This window comes from Phaethon aethereus (assembly GCF_964289735.1).
Source record: "Phaethon aethereus genome assembly, chromosome: Z".
Taxonomy (NCBI): domain Eukaryota; kingdom Metazoa; phylum Chordata; class Aves; order Phaethontiformes; family Phaethontidae; genus Phaethon; species Phaethon aethereus.
In genome coordinates, this window is record NC_138577.1 from 12,018,439 (window position 1) to 12,036,634 (window position 18,196).

An 18,196-nucleotide genomic window follows, 5' to 3' on the forward strand; every position below is an offset into this window, starting at 1 on the left:
ATTTCCTTCAAAACGTAATATAGAAAATAATTCACCCTATGAAGGAAACATAAATTTGAACCAACTGATTCCCAAAGAGCTCTTGGAAGCTGTACCTCAGCCTGCCACAACAGTGGCAAACTGTTGTAACTTCCCTTGGAGGGCACCTGAATACTTTCTCAAAGTGTTCCAGATATGCTAGTGTCTGAGGTCAGAACAAAGAACTTTGCACAGTTTGGTTTGATTCTGACAAAGAAAATAAAGTCTTCCTTTGCCCTAAGCAAGCAGCAAGCACCAACAAAGAGCAGGAAGCTTTGTAGACAACAGTGTTGGTTGTACACTTTGGCTCCATTTCACTCTTTTAGGGACAAAATAACCAGAAGACATCAAACTTTTAGTGGAAGTGGCAGAGCAAGCAGCTACACAGCATGAATGCAGACCGTGGCAGCAGTGTCACTTGGCACGCTCACTGCATTTTTAAAAGTACATCAGAGAGGGGTGACATACCTACAGTGTGATGTTGCCCAAGAATTATAGAATCACTTAGGTTGGAAAAGACCTTTAAAATCATCAAGTCCAACCATTAACCTAGCACTGCCAAGCCCATCACTAAACCATGTCCCTAAGCACCAAGACAGACTATGTAGTATTGGCTCCTTTCTCTGATGCTTAAAAGGGGGAACAATACTGACCAAGCCTATGAGGGCAGCCAGCTTGTTTCCAAGAGGTTTTCAAGCTTCACATAAGCCCTGGTAGCATAGGAAACATGTTGGAAATGAGAGACAACATTTTTTTAAGTGAACAAAAGGAGGAGATGTAAAACATGTCTTTCCTGGACTGCTAGCACTGGGAAAGTTGTGTTTTCCTCTCTTCACTGAAGAGTGCAAGAATTAAGACATTGACATCCATCCCTTTCACTGACCATAGATCCATAGTATGGATCCATTGCCTGAACCCAAAAAGACACAAGAAAGAAGCTCATGAATTCCATCTTCAACCTAAAATGTGGTCTTGGTAGAGTTCTAAAAGGTCTGGGAGTTTGGGATTTCCAGGAAAACTGAGAAAACAATAAGAAAACTGAACCAACACATCATCAGGTCAGACAAGATCTTGTGGTTAAAAGAGTGGATAAAAACAACCACTTACTTGTAAGGACCTTGCCTCAACATTAGCTTCTGGACACTGGAAGTTAATTTAGCAGCTAGCTTTTAAAACTTGAGCTAAGGGACACCAGAAAGAAATAATACTCCTATTTAGCCTGTTCAAAGTGTGAATGTAACTCATACCTCTCTGCACATGAGATGTGAATCCACACACCTTTTGATACGAAACTGCTGCCAGACTTCAGCTACATAAACTGTCAGTGAAACTGAGTGGCTGGCCCTCAGGATGCAGAGTCTTCTGTGCCTAAAAACCAGTCTAGGACACAAGGTAAAAATAAATGGAAGAGGAACTGGGCAGCAAGTGGAAGCTTTTGGGCCAAAACTGTCAATAAACCAAAAGCTGTATAAATTTGGAAACAAAATTCAGATACCTCTGACACACTGTGCTGAAGAGCACAGCAGGAGCTCCACTTGGTTCTGCTGAATGCAAGAAAAAAGTTTTAGTACTGAAGAACTGAATCTACAGTTTCCTAAGTAAGAAGGAAGGGCTGGATCAATGATGTCAGTACATTACTCCACTAAGCAATTAAAAAGCTTGGAGGCATTAAAAATGGAATAAAGGTCTCCAAGCAGCAGGCATCTAAATGTGCAGGGTCAGCTTCAGTTATATGACCTGACAGTTCTGTAGACAAAGACACAAAAGTGTTATGAAATTACCTCAGGTACACAGGAGAGTGATGTTTTTTCTCCTACAGACAAGGGTAAGGACTTTGAGCGACGAGCACTACCCACCTTGCAGTAGCAATGTAGAGTGTTATTATCAACACTATTTACCCTCATTGCACCTCTCCTTGGGGTTCCTCACGCTGTGACCGAGATGATGGAGCAAAATACATCTGTGCACCTCAACCTCACTCAGACAATCACTGATACCTGTGCATCAAAGAGCCTGAACTGAACATACCAAGGAGGAAAGCCTAAGGCATGGGCTGGGGCTCTCTCCTGCCAACTTCTCTACGCATGCTGGTGAACTTCAGCGAAGGGTAGGGCAGACAGCTAACCTAGGTAATTTTTAAAGCTCCTCCATGGGCTTCCCATCAAAAAGAGCCTGGTGCAAATCCTCTATACCATCTCCTCTACTCACTGCTTTTGTCAGCTCCCTCATACACTTTCCCTCCGACTCCTTCCTTTCACTGACTCAACAAAGAGATAAACTGAACACAAAACATAGCTTTAGAGACAGTTTGTCATTAAAAGGAAATTCAAAGCCTGCATCGAGCCTGCCCCTAGACAGAGGCCAGAAGTGAGGACGTAATCCCCAGCACAGCTAATGGCCAAACTGGTATATAAAAGCACAAGACATCAACAAAATTGAAGCAAATATCTACTAGCCCTAAAGACCAAAATAGCAGGTTCTCGCTTACCAATCTTAGCTCCCTTTTCTCTCTCAGAAAAGCAGTCCAACAGCCCCATTTGACACAGGGAAGAGGCAGGAAACATGATTTTTTAGAAATCACTTCATTGTTTTTCTGTGTCAGAGCTCCCCTCATTCAGCATGTGATCACACCCAGATGCTATGCATTATGGTGGATGGTATGAAGAGCAAGAGCAGAAAGTAATTACCAATTAGTGATTCTTCTGAAAACGACCACCAACCTCCAAAGCTCTACTTAAACTAAGGAAATAAGTTGTTCCTGCAAGTCTGTGCTAAAAATATGGTGAAGAGGCACTGACTCAAACTGATTCCAGATGCAGTAATGAAAGTGAAAACAGTCATTCCTTCTGTATGCTGGTGTGCTTTTTTTATCAATATCATGATGAAGTCGCCTCTGAAATAAAACCTGTCAGCAGTTTCTCCACCATCCTGAACATGCGTGTTACAGACTGAACTGGTAGATATCACAGAAAAATTTAAAAAAAATTAAAAAATCTATGAAACATTTTATCCATTGAAGCAAACGAGCAAGGTGCCTGATGACTGCAGACACTTACTGGAACATCATATGAAAACCCAGTGGTAAGGTCATATCCATGCTCAAGACGCCAAGTTCTCAAACACTGCTTCAGACAGGTAGGCAAAGGAAAATGAGAATCCCTTCAGAAACCACACTCTGCTAGCTGTTGCAAAGCTACTCGCAGTCCTAAGGCTCAATTCAGCAAGATGGCTGCCAGCAGCATTGACCCGACAATGGCAACTAAAAAGTAGCTGTTTTCCAGTTGCAGAGTTAACTTTTGTTGATTCTTACATGGTGAGAACTTCGCTAAAGTAGAAATATCTTTTTAAAGACACCATTCACCTCACTCAGCTGCAAAATATGCCTCTGAGACCGTCACTTCCACCACAAGCTCTACCACAGACGCTGAATTCTTGGCACACATTGCTGAAACTGACTCAGTAGGACTGAGCAGGTCTGAATTTCAGGAGTTGCAAAAGAAAAGGAGAACATAAACAACAGACACTAAAGGGACTGAAAGGGCTTCTGGCAACGGCCAAAAGTCACTTCAAGTACTGGATTTGGGAAATGTATCTCTAGGTTCTATTTTTACTCCTCTCAAGGGGCAATGAAGTGGCTACCACAAATGGGAAGGGAGCCAAGAGACCACTATTGCTCAACTAATTTTTGAGGAGCACGAAAGACAATCCTCAGCCTGGAACCGAAAACAGAACGAGGCAAGACACCGGAGACGAAAATACAGCCGATTGCCTCAGCTGCCACAGCGTCTGGCCCAGCACAACATGTCTGCCTCTGCTCATGCCAAGTCACTTGCTAGCCCCGGCCCGAGGGCCGCTGCGGGGAGGAGGTGGCCGGGACATGCCTCTCCCCACTTCGCTGCCCCACCAGCCCCTCCGGGGCCTGCAAGACAAAGCCCTCACTGGCTGAGGCCTAGTCTAGGCAGGACAGCCCGGGCCGCGCTAGGGCACGGCAGGCAGGCGGCCCGGGGCTCCGGGCGAGGGCACGGCCAGGGCCCAGCGGGAGGCCCGGCCCGGCCAGGCCTCGCCCCCCGCCATGACTCGACACTTCCCAGGGAGGCCTGGCCGGGGACGTGGTGAGGAGCGGCACATCCCCCTCCCGGCACCGCCTCCGCCTCTTCAGTGCCTGCATGACACAGTGGGATCGGCGGACGGATCGGGCCCACCGCCGGGCCCGGCCCGCGCCGCGGGAAGGCGGGCTAGGCCGAGCCGGGCCCAGCGCCGCCGCAGTGGGGCCTAGGCCGCGGCCTGCCGCCGGGCGGCCCGCACTTACTCGGATCCCGAGGCCATGGCGCTGGGGGGGAAGGGGCGAGGGGAGGTGGGCGGCGGCGGTTCCTCAGGACGGGCGGCGGCGGCGGGCGGCGGGTCTCGGGCAGGCTGGCGGCGGCGGCTGGTCGGGGCACTGCGCGCTGACTGAACCTCAGCGCCGACTCATCGGAAGGGGGAGCTCCGCCCCGTGCCGCCTCGCCTGCCTAGCAACAGCGTGCGCTGACCAATCGGAAATTGCGCCTGGCCAGCACCTCAACCAATGGGAGGGGCGGAACGGAGAGGACGAGGCGGGGGGGGAAGAACGGGCGCTCTCGCTCCTCCGCCCCGCCCCTCTCCTTTTCCCGTCCCAATCGTCACGAACACAGCGCAAACGGCCGTCAGCCAATCACAGCGCCGCCCCTGCCGTGGCCGTTCTACCGGGCAACACCGGCCTGGCCGCGAATAGCAAAAATCCACCCATGGGAAAAGCCGGGGGGGGGAAGTCCCGCCCCGAGGGCCATCCGGTTTAGTCTCGCTTCGCGTTTGGCTAGCGCCCGTGGAAAACGAAACGGGCGGCAGGGCTGCAGCCAATCAGAAGGGGAGGGAGGTGGATGCTGGAAGGTGCGCTGAGCGCACCTGGCCTCAGCTGGCGGTGCCAGCCAGCCTGCAGGGGCTGCGTGCTTCAGCCAAACCCGGTCCTCTGGGCTCCAAACGACACTGGCCGAGTGAAAAGCCGGGATACAAGGCACAGGTAGGGCTGGCGATGTAACAACCCTTCGCTTTATGTGACCATGTGGCCCTGCTACCAGCTCCCTGGAGCTGGACCCGCAGCGTACAGCGGCGCAGATGATGCCAGCTTCAAAGGAACGAGGGTTCCGTGCCCTTCACCTCTTGTGCACCCAGGGCACAGCCCAGGGCTCACAGCAGCTCTAAAGCCATGATTGCAAAGGTTCACTCTGGAAAAAAAGGCACAGTAAAAATGAAGCTGAGGCTTTTATCAGAAAAGGAGGTTTATTCTGTTTCAGTCTTTGGGAATCCAGCTTTATTCAAGAGTAGTTCTGAGCCTTGGAAGAGTTCTTAAAGGCTTTCATGCCAGCCCAGTGCAGGGAAACTTCAGCAGGTAGGGATGGGGAGACTGACCGGGTTAGCTTGATGGGTCCTGGTCTGTGGTCCCGAGGTAATCCTGTATGCTTCTGGCAAGAGCTTCACTGTGTGGGAATGTCACCTGCTTCAGACACGAAACCAGGTACAAAGGGAAGGACCTGAAAGAGAAGGGAGTGTGGCAGCAGCAAGGACTAGCATTCCCTTGCCAGGATCTGACCAGGAGGCTCACTCCCTGTGTGCTGCGCAGAGCCCCGCCCCCCCCCGCCCCGTTCCCCATTGCAGAAGCGGGCTTTGGCTCCCTGTCAGCTCTTTTGTGCCCTGGGGAGTCCCTGCAGTGCCACAGCCCATGGCCTCTCAGAGCAGACGTGGAGAGGGAAGCTCCTCAAACACGTCCAAGCTGCGGGTGTGCAGGTTAGCGGGAGCAGAGCTAAACCGTCCACTCAGCTTGAAACAGGGGCTGAGCTGCTGGAGCTCTCTTGTGTGGCCAGATGAGATCCCACTCGCCCCTCTACACACCTTCCCTGCCCTTCCTGCTGCCCATTCTCCCTGGGGGTGCTCTGGGAGAACTTCTGCCAATGAGCAGCTGCCTCCTGCTTTCTGTTCAGTTTCCACAAGGTCTGCACCAGGTAGGAGGCAGCAGCTGGGTCACCTGCAAGACACGAAGAGGGATTCAGCCCTTGGCAGGAGAAGAGCAGGTCCCCAGTGCTGCTGTGGGTTGCAGGGTGTTGCAAAAGAAGCTTAGGAGCCAGATGAGGAAAGTGAGCATGAGGAGAGGTGGCGTAATGGGGAGGAGACCGTCCCTGCTGTGTCACAAGCTCTAATTAACCTGGGGCTGGCAGCCAAGGCAGATGGCATCAGCCCTGCGGCACAGCCAGCTGCAACTGTTTGGACACGGGCTGCGGTTTTCCTTGCGGGCAGGTCTGCAACCCCTAAAGGGAAGGAGCCTTGGCCAGGACTGGGACCAGCAGGTTTGGCAGATCCTGGCGAAGCTCACACCCCTGCAGCATGTCAGCAGGACTGGAGCACTGAGTAGGGTCACCCCTGGGAGAAGCACTAGCCATGCCTCAGCTATGCTCAGAACACATACAGCTCCTTGCTCTGCTCCCCTCTCTCCTGAGAGGCTTCTCTACTCAGCCTCTGGAGTGCCAGGCGTGGACATGCTGCTTCCTGGGATGAAGTGAGAGTCCAGCTGCTGTTCTGGGAAAGCAGGCCCTCTCTGGGAGAAAGCTGGCTGTACCGCGCTGGGCTTTGGGCAGAAGAAGAGACATTTCCAAGCTGCCTCAGGGCACAGGTTGCGGACAGGGTTCCAACATACTCCTCTGACAGTAGTTTTGGTCTGCTTCTCCAGGGCAGTGAGCTGACCAGGCCCCAAAGAAGCATCTTGAGTATGTAACACTGCTAGTAGCCCTACTGTAGTCCTTTTGTAGTCCAGGAAGGATGGACAGTCTTCAAGAAGGAAATTTTCAAGGCGCAGGAGCAGGCGGTCCCCATGTGCCGTAAGAAGAGCTGGCGGGGAAGGCGACCGGCCTGGCTAAACAGGGAGATTTTGCTGGGACTCAGGGCAAAGAGGAGAGTTTATCACCTCTGGAAGAAGGGGCAAGCAACTCATAAAGAGTACAAGACTCTTGTTAGGTCAAGCAGGGACAAAATTAGAAAGGCAAAAGCCCAGCTAGAGCTCAGTCTGGCCACAGTTGTAAAGGATAATAAAAAGTGCTTCTACAAATATATTAACAAAAAAAAAGAGAGGCAAGGAGAATCTCCATCCCTTACTGGATATGGCGGGGAACATTGTCTCCAAGGTCGAGGACAAGGTTGAGGTACTTAATGCCTTCTTTGCCTCAGTCTTTAATAGCCAGTCCAGGTATCCGCAGGGTATTCAGTCCCCTGAGCTGGAAGACGGGGATGGAGAGCACAATATACTCCTCATAATCCAGGAGGAAGCAGTTAAGGACCTGTTAAGCCACCTGGACACCCACAAGTCTATGGGGCCTGATGAGATCCACCCGAGAGTACCGAGAGCTGGCGGAGGAGCTTGCCAAGCCACTCTCCATCATTTATCAGCAGTCATGGTTAACAGGGGAGGTCCCAGAAGACTGGAGGCTTGCCAATGTGACGCCTGTCTAAAAGAAAGGCCGGAAGGAGGATCCTGGGAACTACAGGCCTGTCAGCCTGACCTCCGTGCCGGGGAAGATCATGGAGCGGTTGGTCTTGAGAATGCTCACAGAGCATCTGCAGGACAACCAAGGGATCAGGCCCAGTCAGCATGGGTTCATGAAAGGCAGGTCCTGCTTGACCAACCTGATCTCCTTCTACGACCAGGTGAGCTGCCCAGTGGATGAGGGAAAGGCTGTGGATGTTGTCTACCTGGACTTGAGTAAAGCCTTTGACAGCGTCTCCCACAGCATTCTCCTGGAGAAACTGGCGGCTTGTGGCTTAAACAGGTTTACTCCTTGTTGGGTAAAGAACTGGCTGGATGGACGAGCCCAGAGAGTTGTGGTGAATGGCATTAAATCCGGCTAGCGGCCAGTCACAAGCGGTGTTCCCCAGGACTCGGTTCTCGGGCCGGTCTTATTCCGATGATCTGGATGAGGGAATCGAGTGCTCCCTCAGTAAGTTTGCAGATGACTCCAAGCTGGGTGGGAGTGTTGATCTGCTGGAGGGTAGGAGGGCTCTGCGGAGGGATCTGGACAGGCTGGATCGCTGGGCAGAGGTCAACTGTATGAGGTTTAATAAGGCCAAGTGCAGGGTCCTGCACTTTGGCCACAACAACCCCATGCAACGCTACAGGCTTGGGGAGGAGTGGCTGCAGAGCTGCCCGGCGGAAAGGGACCTGGGGGTGCTGGTTGACAGCCGGCTGAATATGAACCATCAGTGTGCCCAGGTGGCCAAGAAGGCCAACAGCGTCCTGGCCTGTATCAGCAATAGTGTGGTCAGCAGGAGTAGGGAAGTGATCGTGCCCCTGTACTCGGCACTGGTGAGGCCGCAGCTTGAATACTGTGTTCGGTTTTGGGCCCCTCACTACAAGAAGGATGTTGAGGTGCTGGAGCGTGTCCAGAGAAGGGCAATGAAGCTGGTGAGGGGTCTGGAGCACAAGTCTTATGAGGAGCGGCTGAGGGAACTGGGGTTGTTTAGTCTGGAGAAGAGGAGGCTGAGGGGAGACCTTATCGCTCTCTACAACTACCTGAAAGGGGGTTGTAGCGACATGGGTGTCAGTCTCTTCTCCCAACTAACTAGTGATAGGACAAGAGGAAATGGCCTCAAGTTGCACCAGGGGAGGTTTAGATTGGATATTAGGAAAAATTTCTTCACTGAGAGGGTGGTCAAGCATGGACCCTCCAGGCTGCCCAGGGAGGTGGTGGAGTCGCCATCTCCGGAAGTGTTCAAAAAACGTGTGGATGTGGTGCTTCAGGACATGGTTTAGGGGACACGGTGGCGCTGGATTAATGGTTGGACTTTATGATCTTCAAGGTCCTTTCCAACCTTAGTGATTCTGTGATTTTCATTCGCATAAGCATGGACAGCAAAGCAGCCCAGGGCAAATTTGTGGAAATCCCCTTTCTGTTCCTCACCAGAATGAGCTTCTTACCTGGCGAGATCTGCAAACCGTGCTGGAAATCCAACAAGGCTTCCTTGTGCCTCCCCAGCTCCAGGAACTGTGCACCTCTTCCGATGAGAGACAGCAACCTGATCTTCTGGAGCACCTCCACTTCTGGCAGGAGACTCTCTAGCATGGAAAGACAGACAGACCTGGAGACAGCATCCTCCAAGTGTTCCCTCCCTTATCCCAGCAGGCTGAGCCCAGGTTAGCAGTCAGGATAGGCTGAATATTTACTTGGGCTGCTCATCTCCCAGCTCTCCAAACCCTGCTGGGAGAGCTCAGCCTCTCCACCTGGCTGGGAGAGGTGAGAAGGTGGCAGAGGACGAGAGTGAAGAATGCCAAGAGCTTGGTACATTACGTGGCTGTGGTGAACAGGCAACCTTGGCAGCAGCCTGGCCTGTGGCTGCCCATCTGCACAATTGGTACCGATCTCTTCCCTGAAATCTGGACTTGAGAAGCTTCCCAGTTTACTGCCCATATAACTGTCACCTAGACAGCAAGGAGGGAGGCAGAGCCAAGGCCAAATCGTGCTCCAACCAAACCAGCCAGTCCTTTCAGGGGCTCCAGTGTGGCGCACAGCCACATCACACCTGCCAGAGGTGACGCTGGGCCCAGAGCCTTGCTCCTGCACCCACTGCTGCCAAGCATGCCGATAACAACACAGCCAGGCCCCGCAGAGGTCCTACCTGTCGATTCAATGCCAGACCCATAGAGCTGGACTCGCAGGAGATCGCAGAGGCACCTGGGGGTGTGAGGACAGAGGAGATTTGGTACCACTCCTGGCTTGGGAATTCAGCTGCAAGCTGTTCAGGCCAGCCCCCATGCCACACTGCACCCTGCTCTGGCCCCCACCAAACATTGCTACCTGCTGGGGAGGCCCCTTCTCTCAGAGAGGCTTCATCACCTGCTGAATTGTGTCACAGCCTCCTTGCTCTCGCCCAGCTTGGCCCATGCCCAGCCCTGGTGCAGGTATCCAGCTGCTCTCCAGGCAAGGCAGCACAGACTCTCCTTCTTCTGGGACAGGAGACCACCCACCAGCCCTGTCCCTGATGATGGGCACGCCTGCTGCTCCAGCCTCTCCACTCGTAACATCCGTGGGATCAGGTAAGTTGTCCGGCTGATGACCTCCTCGCACACAGTAATGGCATCCTGGTGTCTCCCAGCCTGTTCCAAGGCAGACGCCGCTTCCAGGAACACCTCGGGGATCCTGGGCAGAGCTGAGCTACTGCCTAGGGGCACCTGAGGAGCAAGAGTGGTGGCAGTGCTCAGACGCAGAACTGCGGAGCACCCAGCCAAGAAGAATGACCCTGTGCTTACTGGAAACGCAGAGCTGCTGCCCAGCAAAGCTCAGACCCACTCCCACAGACAATGAAGCCTGTCAGAGGAGGCAGGAGGCAGAAGCTGTGAAGCACTAACAGCTCAGCAGAGCCAAGGCAGCAAATCCCTACTCTTGAAGTGAAGGACATGCAAAATGAGGCCGTCAGCTGCGCCCCACAGGGAAGGGGGAGCTGTGTCTCCAAATAGCAGTGGCAAGTGGTCTCTGGTGTGAATCCAAAGGCAGACATGCCACAGGTCAGAGGTGCCAGCACCCAGCTCATTTCCTTCATGTCTCTAACTAGACACTGAAACCTGGAGTCCAAGGGTGATGCCTGGACTTGGGATGGGGATCCAAACCTCATTTCCCAACTCACCAAGGGACCTCTTTGCCAAGATACCTACTTGCTGCTGCAGCCCCTCCTGAAGCAGAGCCAGAAAATCCAGGTAATGTTCCACTGCATCAGCCACTCTGCAACACGGACAGGACATGTGGTGGAAGAAGCAGAGGGACCCCAAGAAGTGCCAGCAGCCAGGTGGAACCTGGATCACCAGCCCACAGGGTCTCCCCGCACCACACTCACTCGTGATAACCATGCTTTCAGTAGACCTACACCAGCAGTACTGAACTGGATGATTTCCAGGAGCACAGAGAAAACTGCAGAGCCCAAACAAGCAGCATGGTGCAAGCAGACCAGAGGCTCTGTTACCTCCCATCCTGGAGACACCTCTGTGCCAGCAGGTACTTCACTTCAGAGGGGTGGTGATGGTGAAGGAGTGAAGCTAGTATTGGTGTGTGGACAAGGAGCTCTGTTCGGATTAGGAAATATGGACTAGAGGAAGCAGCTGTTGGAGGGTTTTTTTCCAGAGCCTGTAAAACAGGAACAGAAAATACAGTCAACACAACACTGGTCAAGTCCAGAGCAGCTGCAATCATTTCCCACTTCTGGCATCTGGACATGCACCCAGACGAGCAGAAGCACTGCGCTTCATAAGCACAGCTATGCTGTTCTCACTCTGTACAGCACAGCCACTTCCAGGAAGAGCAACCAGGATCACTTAGGGACAGGCAGACTTCTGTTCTCCTTCAGGAGATTTGCAAGATCACAGAGATCACCTCAGGTTTTCAGTTCAAGTGAGCCACCTGGAACACCATCTCCCACTGCAGCCGCAGACCTAATTAGACCAGGTCTTAGCCCATTCAAAATGAAAAAGAACTCTCTCCACAACTGTCTTTGTACCTTATGGATTTCAAACAGCTGAGGACATAACTGTCTACTGCTGTGAGCTGCTCCTCCCAGGCAGACCAAGGCTACTATGGCTAGTGCACACACCCTCACAGACACAATCTGCCTTTTAAAGGCCTCTGTATTATTAGATACTTTACTAAGACACTGATGGTCTCTGACATGAGAGTGTAACCTCTTCGCCCAAGCCACCAAGAACATGAATAGGGACCCAAAGGTCTTGCCACATCCAACAGCCAGGTGCTGAGTGGGAATTTCAGACCTCACTGGGCTCTTTCCTGCCTACTGCTGAAGGCAGCACCATGGCTGGATCGCTGTAGTCTACTTTGGGGACGCCTCCAGGGTCAAACAGCCCCCCCAGAAGGCAGGAGCCTGCTTGAAGCTCTGCGCAGGCTCTGGCTGGGCAAAAATCAACCAAGAACTACAGGAAACAGACAAACCTCGTAGAGCAGAGCCAGGGCCTGCAGCTCCACATCCGTCTCTCCCAGCTCATGGTACACTGCTGCCGCATGGGACAGGGCAGGAAGGCACTGGAAGTCTACCTGGAGGGCCCGTTTCAGGTGCTGAAGGGCTGTCTGAGGCTTTCCCTAGTTAGATGGGAAGAGGTGCATGTTGCAAGGACATCTTGCCAACATCCTCACTGTTCAGTGAGATCCAGATCCCTGCTCTGCTTCCCCAGCCGTCCCCACCCCGACAAGGGCAGCCCTTTAAGCCAAAGGCAGGCCTCTTCAGGCTGGTTTTTGAGCTTCTCTCTCTGGAGCCATCCTTTGCATTCAGACAAAATCCCTGTCTGGATTTTGCAGCTCTGCAAGGAGGTTGGGGCCACAGGGGCAACTTCCTGCAGCAGTCTAGGACCATGCAGAGGCAGCACAGACATCAGTCTGAGCCTCCTCACTGACAGGGAAGAGGCCTGGCCATTACCATTCGCTGAGCGCAGCAGCCAAGGCAGGTGAAGATCTGGGCCAGGACCCTCTTGGAGCAGAATCCTCCTGCAGCCTCTTGAAGGAGGGAGAAGGCATTGGGGAAGTTCCCAGTCTCCAGCTCCTGCAGCCCTAGGAGAGAGCCAAGATTTCAGCTCTGCAGCTCCCCTTCCTGCCACACCCGGTCCCCAAAGAAACGTATGTGCCCTTTTCTTCTCCGTGCCATAGGGACCTGCCTGATCACCTCTGCACCCAGCAATGCACAGCAGGATTGTGCCAAGCTGCCATCTATGGTTTGATGGTGTTGCAAGAGAACAAGCCACTCGATGGAAATGTCTAGCAGAAATAATAGCAGCTTCCAAGCCCAGATACCAAGATGCCTGCCTTGGCCCAGAACAAGGGCAGAGGTACATGCTGGGCAGGTTCACCTGCGCGTTCATCCACAGCGTCAGCAGTACAGTTGGGGAAGCACACATAGAATCTCAGAGTTTTTCCAGCACATCTGGGCCATTACCCAGCAGGGTGCTTTGGGATATTAATTCATTAATATTTATCATGAATGGTATTTGCTTTTCTTTCAGTCCTCATTTCAAACTTCCTTCTGAGGCCACTCTCACATGCCTACATCCCATTCACATCTGCCATCTCCCCACTGGAAGTGCCATCACCACCCTAGAGGGTTTTGAGAGGTCTGTGGGCAGGAGCTCCTGCCTTCCCTCCTTGCAGGTAGGTCCTGTGTCAGCCTGAGCACAGCCAGGCAGTGCTGGCTGCCCTCAGAGCTGCTGGGGTTGTCAAAACAGTGAGCAGGGGAAAACCACGAGCAGGTCAAATCAGTCACCTGGTTTGACATCTGTGACAGTGCAGAGAAAGGCTTAGCTGGGGAAAAAGCAGAGAAGCTCTTTGGATATAGAATGGCAAAGCTGAGGCCCAGAGACTCAGCCCAGGCTCTCTTCCAAAGGATCTACAGAGAAAACCCCAAGGGCCGGTTTGCTTGGGAAGAGAAACCAAAATAAGGGCAGGGAGAGTGGGTCCTGGGACAGAAGAGTAGTGGGAGGCTGTGCTGGCATGAGTACCTCCTCCACACAAACCTTGCAGGAAGGCTGCGGTAGTGCAGAGGATCTCTTTCAAGTCCTCGGCGCTCTGTACAAGGGGCAGAGAGGTCCCCTCAGCAGGTACTCGCCATGCCTTGAGCAGGGAGAGAAGTTCATTTTCTCCCTCACTGCAGAGAGCTCTCCCCGGGTCCTGTGAACACACAGAGGAGAGGAAGCAGGGAATGCTGAAGGCAAGCAATTCCAATTGCTTGGAAACACCGATCCCAGGGGACGGGGAAACAGAGATCTCGCCAAACCCTTCAACAGTGCTCTCTGTGCTGGGGACCAATGTCCTACCCCCCCTCCACTTCAACTACAACCCCCTCGCTGCAGTGATTTCTGCCTGGCCAGGGGCAGCACCTCCTGACCTCAGAGTGAAGGGCACCTCGAGGGGCTCCTGGCAAGGCAGAACCAAGTGCTATTGGAAGGCATTCAACAAGGTGGGACCCCTCAGCAGCCTTTACACAACCTTCACGATCAGCACGGAAGGTTCCTCTGCATCCTACTGCTCGCAGCTTGCTCCCTATAGAGGCTGCGAGTCCACCTGCAGCCCCTTTCCAGCCTGCTCAAGTCTCCTCTCCGGCACGTTGAGGTCCAGGGCCCCAGCAGGCAGGAGATATTCTGGAACTCATTGATGCACTCAGGGCCATTAGGCTATGCTGGGACATCAGGGAGAGGATTAACTCACGCTGACTGGGCAGCACTGATGGGTTCACTTCTCCAAACGCCACAGCAACATTTTGCAGAGCAAGGTTAATGACAAACATAGTATTTATGCCAGTTCTGCCTCCTTTTGCAAACCTGTGGGTATCTATATCCACACAGATACACTGGTGCAGATAACTGGGAGCTACGCATCATCCGCCCATGCTCAGATACCTCAGCATTTCTCAGGAGCCGGAAGAGGCCAGCGGTGCTTCCCAGGCGGCTGGCTGCCAGCCACCACGCTGCTTGCAGGGCCGCGAGTCGCTGCAAAGGTGCCTGCAGCTCCTCCGCAGTAACCTCCTGCAGCACCTTCTGCCACAGCTCCTCGGTGCTAAGGTCCTGCCCGCTGGCCCCACAAGCCTCCAGAACTGAAAAAAAAACAAACCCCAAAAAAACCCCAGCCGTGAGACAACAAGTGGGTGTCCTGTAACAGACACCCTCCCAAGAGGGAGAGAAAGTCTCGAGCAAGCCCGGGCTCCTTGTAGGAAGGGAAGAAATGGGGTTACAGGGCTTGCCGAGCCTCAGCGGCACAGACACCAAATTCTCAGACAGTGGAGATAACAGCAGGAGAAAACACACACTTCAGAGTTACAGCTCTGCTGAGTCCTCCTGAGGTCACTTGCCCCAGGCCAAACATGTGCCAGCACTGCAGATCCCCCTCTGACCCGCAGCCTATTTCAGTGAGTTTTCTTTGAAGCCAGCACACCATAATAAAGGAAAACGCTAATTTTCTACTGTCACTAAAACTGTGCTAGAGGCTTGGCACCTCATGCCTTGAAAACTCTCATTTCCCTTAAAACTTTTGGCCCACCCCTGCAGGCAGCGCAGGCAAACAGCCAGGCAGCTGCACGTCCACCACTGCCCGCAAGCTGCCCCACCTCCTGCCCTTCCCGGCACAGCCAGGCTTCCCTGCTCACAGCACCCCCGCCTCCGGCCTATCAGCACACATGTCCAAAGCACAGAGAACAAACTCCTTACCCCTGAGGAGCCCCTGGCGTATTCCTTCTGCTTCTCCTTCGATGGCAGAGTCAGATGCTCCCATAGTAAAAAGCAGCGAGTTGTAGAGAACAGTAAGCTCCAGAGGCAAGGTGGGGAGGGCAGCTGGCAGCCCTGTGATCACAGCCAACCCAACAAGAAACTGAGCTGGCTAGGAAAAACCCTACAACTATCCATGCTAAGGTGTCATCGCTCAGCTTTGTGACAACAGAAGTGTCCTGGCAAGTATTTTTTTGTTCTTGTGGTGAGATTTAACAGCTCAGGAACTAGGCAATACCTAGAGAGACGGCAGATGACACCTCTCCAGGTGCCAACACCACTTTAGACATCCACGCCCCAGCTGTCCAGGTGCTGCAGTCCTCCAGAAAGTCCTCTCCCGAAACAGCATCAATAACTTACCATCTTCCAACGCACATCCACCCTTTTGCACAGGTTTCCCATGCTGTGTCTCCTCCCTCTTCCTCACAGCAGGCTTCCTCTATACCACAGCTGTGGCAGGGAGCCCCTTCCGCAGCTTCCCAGAACAAAGGTGGTCTCATTTTTTCCAGAAACCCCGAAGCTCTACCCACATCCCCCAGCAAGATTAGGCAGAGGTCAGCGCTGGTCCTTAATACCTTTGCAGACCCAGTCCAGCTCAGGAATGTTTCCCCCCGCGCTCCCTTCAGAAGTTTGTTTCCAGCACAGGGTTACCAGAGCTTCAGCCCGGTGAACACCAGTGTCCGGGAACTTCCACCCCCACGCGCTCCGGGTCTGGGACGGCAGTGGCAGGGAGGGTGCGAGCCGACCGGGCCTCCACTCACCCTGCATCCTCTGGAGCAGCTCCCCAAAGCTGCCTCGCTGCTGCCGCACCTCCCGCGCTGCCGCTCCGCCGGGCCCCGAGCACCGCGCTGCCTGCAAAGGGAGAGACTCACCCGCCGGCCTGGCGAAGGGACCGGCCGGGGCCGCAGCCGACGGGCAGGCTGCGGCCTAGCCCCTGGCGGCGGCGTTGCCATGGCAACCAGCACCGGAGGGAGCGCGGTCCCAGCAAGGGCAGCTCAGGGATCGGGGAGGGGGAAGGGGACCTGTCGCACCCTCCAGCGGTTGGCCAGGTCCCGGCTCGCGGCGGCCCAGGCCCGCAGGCAGCCCGGCTCCGGTGGCGCTCCGCGCCGCCGCTTCATGGCCGCCGCCGTACGCGCGCCACGCTCCTCCCGCCTTGCCGCCGATTGGCCGGCGGCACAAGGCGGAAACAGCGACCGCCAGGGCAACAGCGAAGGTTGGCGAAAAGGGGCGGAGCCCATCACCGTCCCGCCAGGAAGACGGCGGCCGAGGAGGGTGGAATCTCGGCGCTACGAGAACCGCCCCGCCGCCGCTGGCCGGACCCGGCGGCTCCCGCCCGCCGGCGGCCCGCAGCGGGGGCGGAAAGGAGACGACGACCACCACTCGCCTTGGATCTCACGGTTTTATTTGCTGACATCTGTTTTGCAGCTTGCCCAGAGCCCTGCGCCGCCCTCGGACAGCAAATCTTCCCCACCACCGATTAATTAATTAATCATTAATAACGAAGCGACCCCCCCCGGCTGCCTCCCGCGCGCGAGGCACGGTGCAGCCCCCGGCGAGGCAGGTCAGCGCGGCAAGCAGAGGCACGCAGGGCTGGATGTGGGGCACCGGCTCCAAGAACAGCAGCAGTCCAGAGGCGAAGCTGTCAAGTGAATGAGTGCTACCAACTTGCCTGATTTTGGGTCTTTTTTGTGTGTTTGTTTTTTAAGGAAAAAAGGCTCTACTTCCTAGCAGAGACCTAAGCATCACTTCCATCTTCTGGGTGTAGCTGCTGAATGGGAACGAAAGCATTAACGGCCAGATATGTAGAGATACCCAGGAAAGCGTAGCACCACGCTGCATGCATAACTCCCAAATTGCTTTCCAGAATTTGGTCCATCCCCTTTTTTTAATCTTAAATGGGGTACTGAGGCACAGAGAGGTCAATAACAAAAAATAAAACAACAGTCTCCCTCCAAACCCCAGGGCAAGTCCAGCCAGCGCTCGGGGGAGAGGGCAGCACTCCCCAGCCCTGTTCCCCGCATGCTGGCACTGCTGCTTCCCGAGGAGAAAAGGGAGACAGGCACACCGAGAACGTGACTCTGCCTTGGCGTAAATAAGCGGCTCGAAGTGTTGAGGGAAGAACAGACGGAGATGGGATGGAGAAACGCATGTGGGAACTGAGGGAACACTGAGCCCTGGCTTCCCCAAAGCAGTGCCATTCCCTGGGACAGCTGTGCAGGCAGTGCCAGCCCCACAAATCAGGACACGGAGATGGTCCAAACAGCCACAATTTTCCAAGTGGCACAAAAGAGATACATTTCCAGCCCTGCCCTGTGCCAGGACCATGGGACACACCATCCCACTGATGGCATGAACCAAGGAAGTTTCCCGGCGGAGCTCTCCCCTGCCCAGAGGGACAAGGCACTGGGCAGGAGCCCTGCCAAGGACCACACACACAACACTTGCAAAAGCCCAAAGCACAGAAGCTTTGTGGTGTGCAGGATGAAACCACTCTGCAGAGCATGCTGAGGGTGACATGACCCCTGTCATGCTCTGCCAACATAGCGACCAGAAACAAACCACTTGGAATGACTGCTCTGGGAGAGACTCAGCAGGCTCCAGTGACAACCTCAGTGAGGGGACGTAGGGCACAGCCTGCTCCCCCAGCACACCAGGTTTCCCAAAGAGCCTTGGTTTGGACCAGCGGACACCTTAGACTCACAAAATCACAGAAGTTTGGCTTGGAAGGGACCTTTAAGGTCATCTAGTCCAACCCCTCTGCAATCAGCAAGGACATCCCCAACTAGAGCAGGTTGCTCAGAGCCCCATCCAACCTGACCTGGAATGTTTCCAGGGATGGGGTATCTATCACCTCTCTGGGCAACCCGGGCCAGTGTTTCA

At 54.1% G+C, this 18,196-nt stretch overlaps 1 protein-coding gene across 1 annotated transcript; it reads right to left on the reverse strand.

The window, feature by feature from the left end:
* Positions 1–5,446: 5,446 nt before the first annotated feature.
* Positions 5,447–16,434, reverse strand: FANCG (FA complementation group G; the record flags this gene model as incomplete). Its single annotated transcript, XM_082012869.1, has 14 exons — positions 5,447–5,564; positions 5,923–6,055; positions 8,993–9,130; positions 9,691–9,746; positions 9,909–10,243; positions 10,724–10,790; positions 11,029–11,189; positions 12,006–12,152; positions 12,487–12,617; positions 13,574–13,727; positions 14,456–14,649; positions 15,260–15,391; positions 16,078–16,168; positions 16,348–16,434. 14 exons carry the CDS (start codon positions 16,432–16,434, stop codon positions 5,447–5,449), a joined length of 1,944 nt encoding a protein of 647 aa, XP_081868995.1.
* Between the last annotated feature and the right edge of the window lie 1,762 nt (positions 16,435–18,196).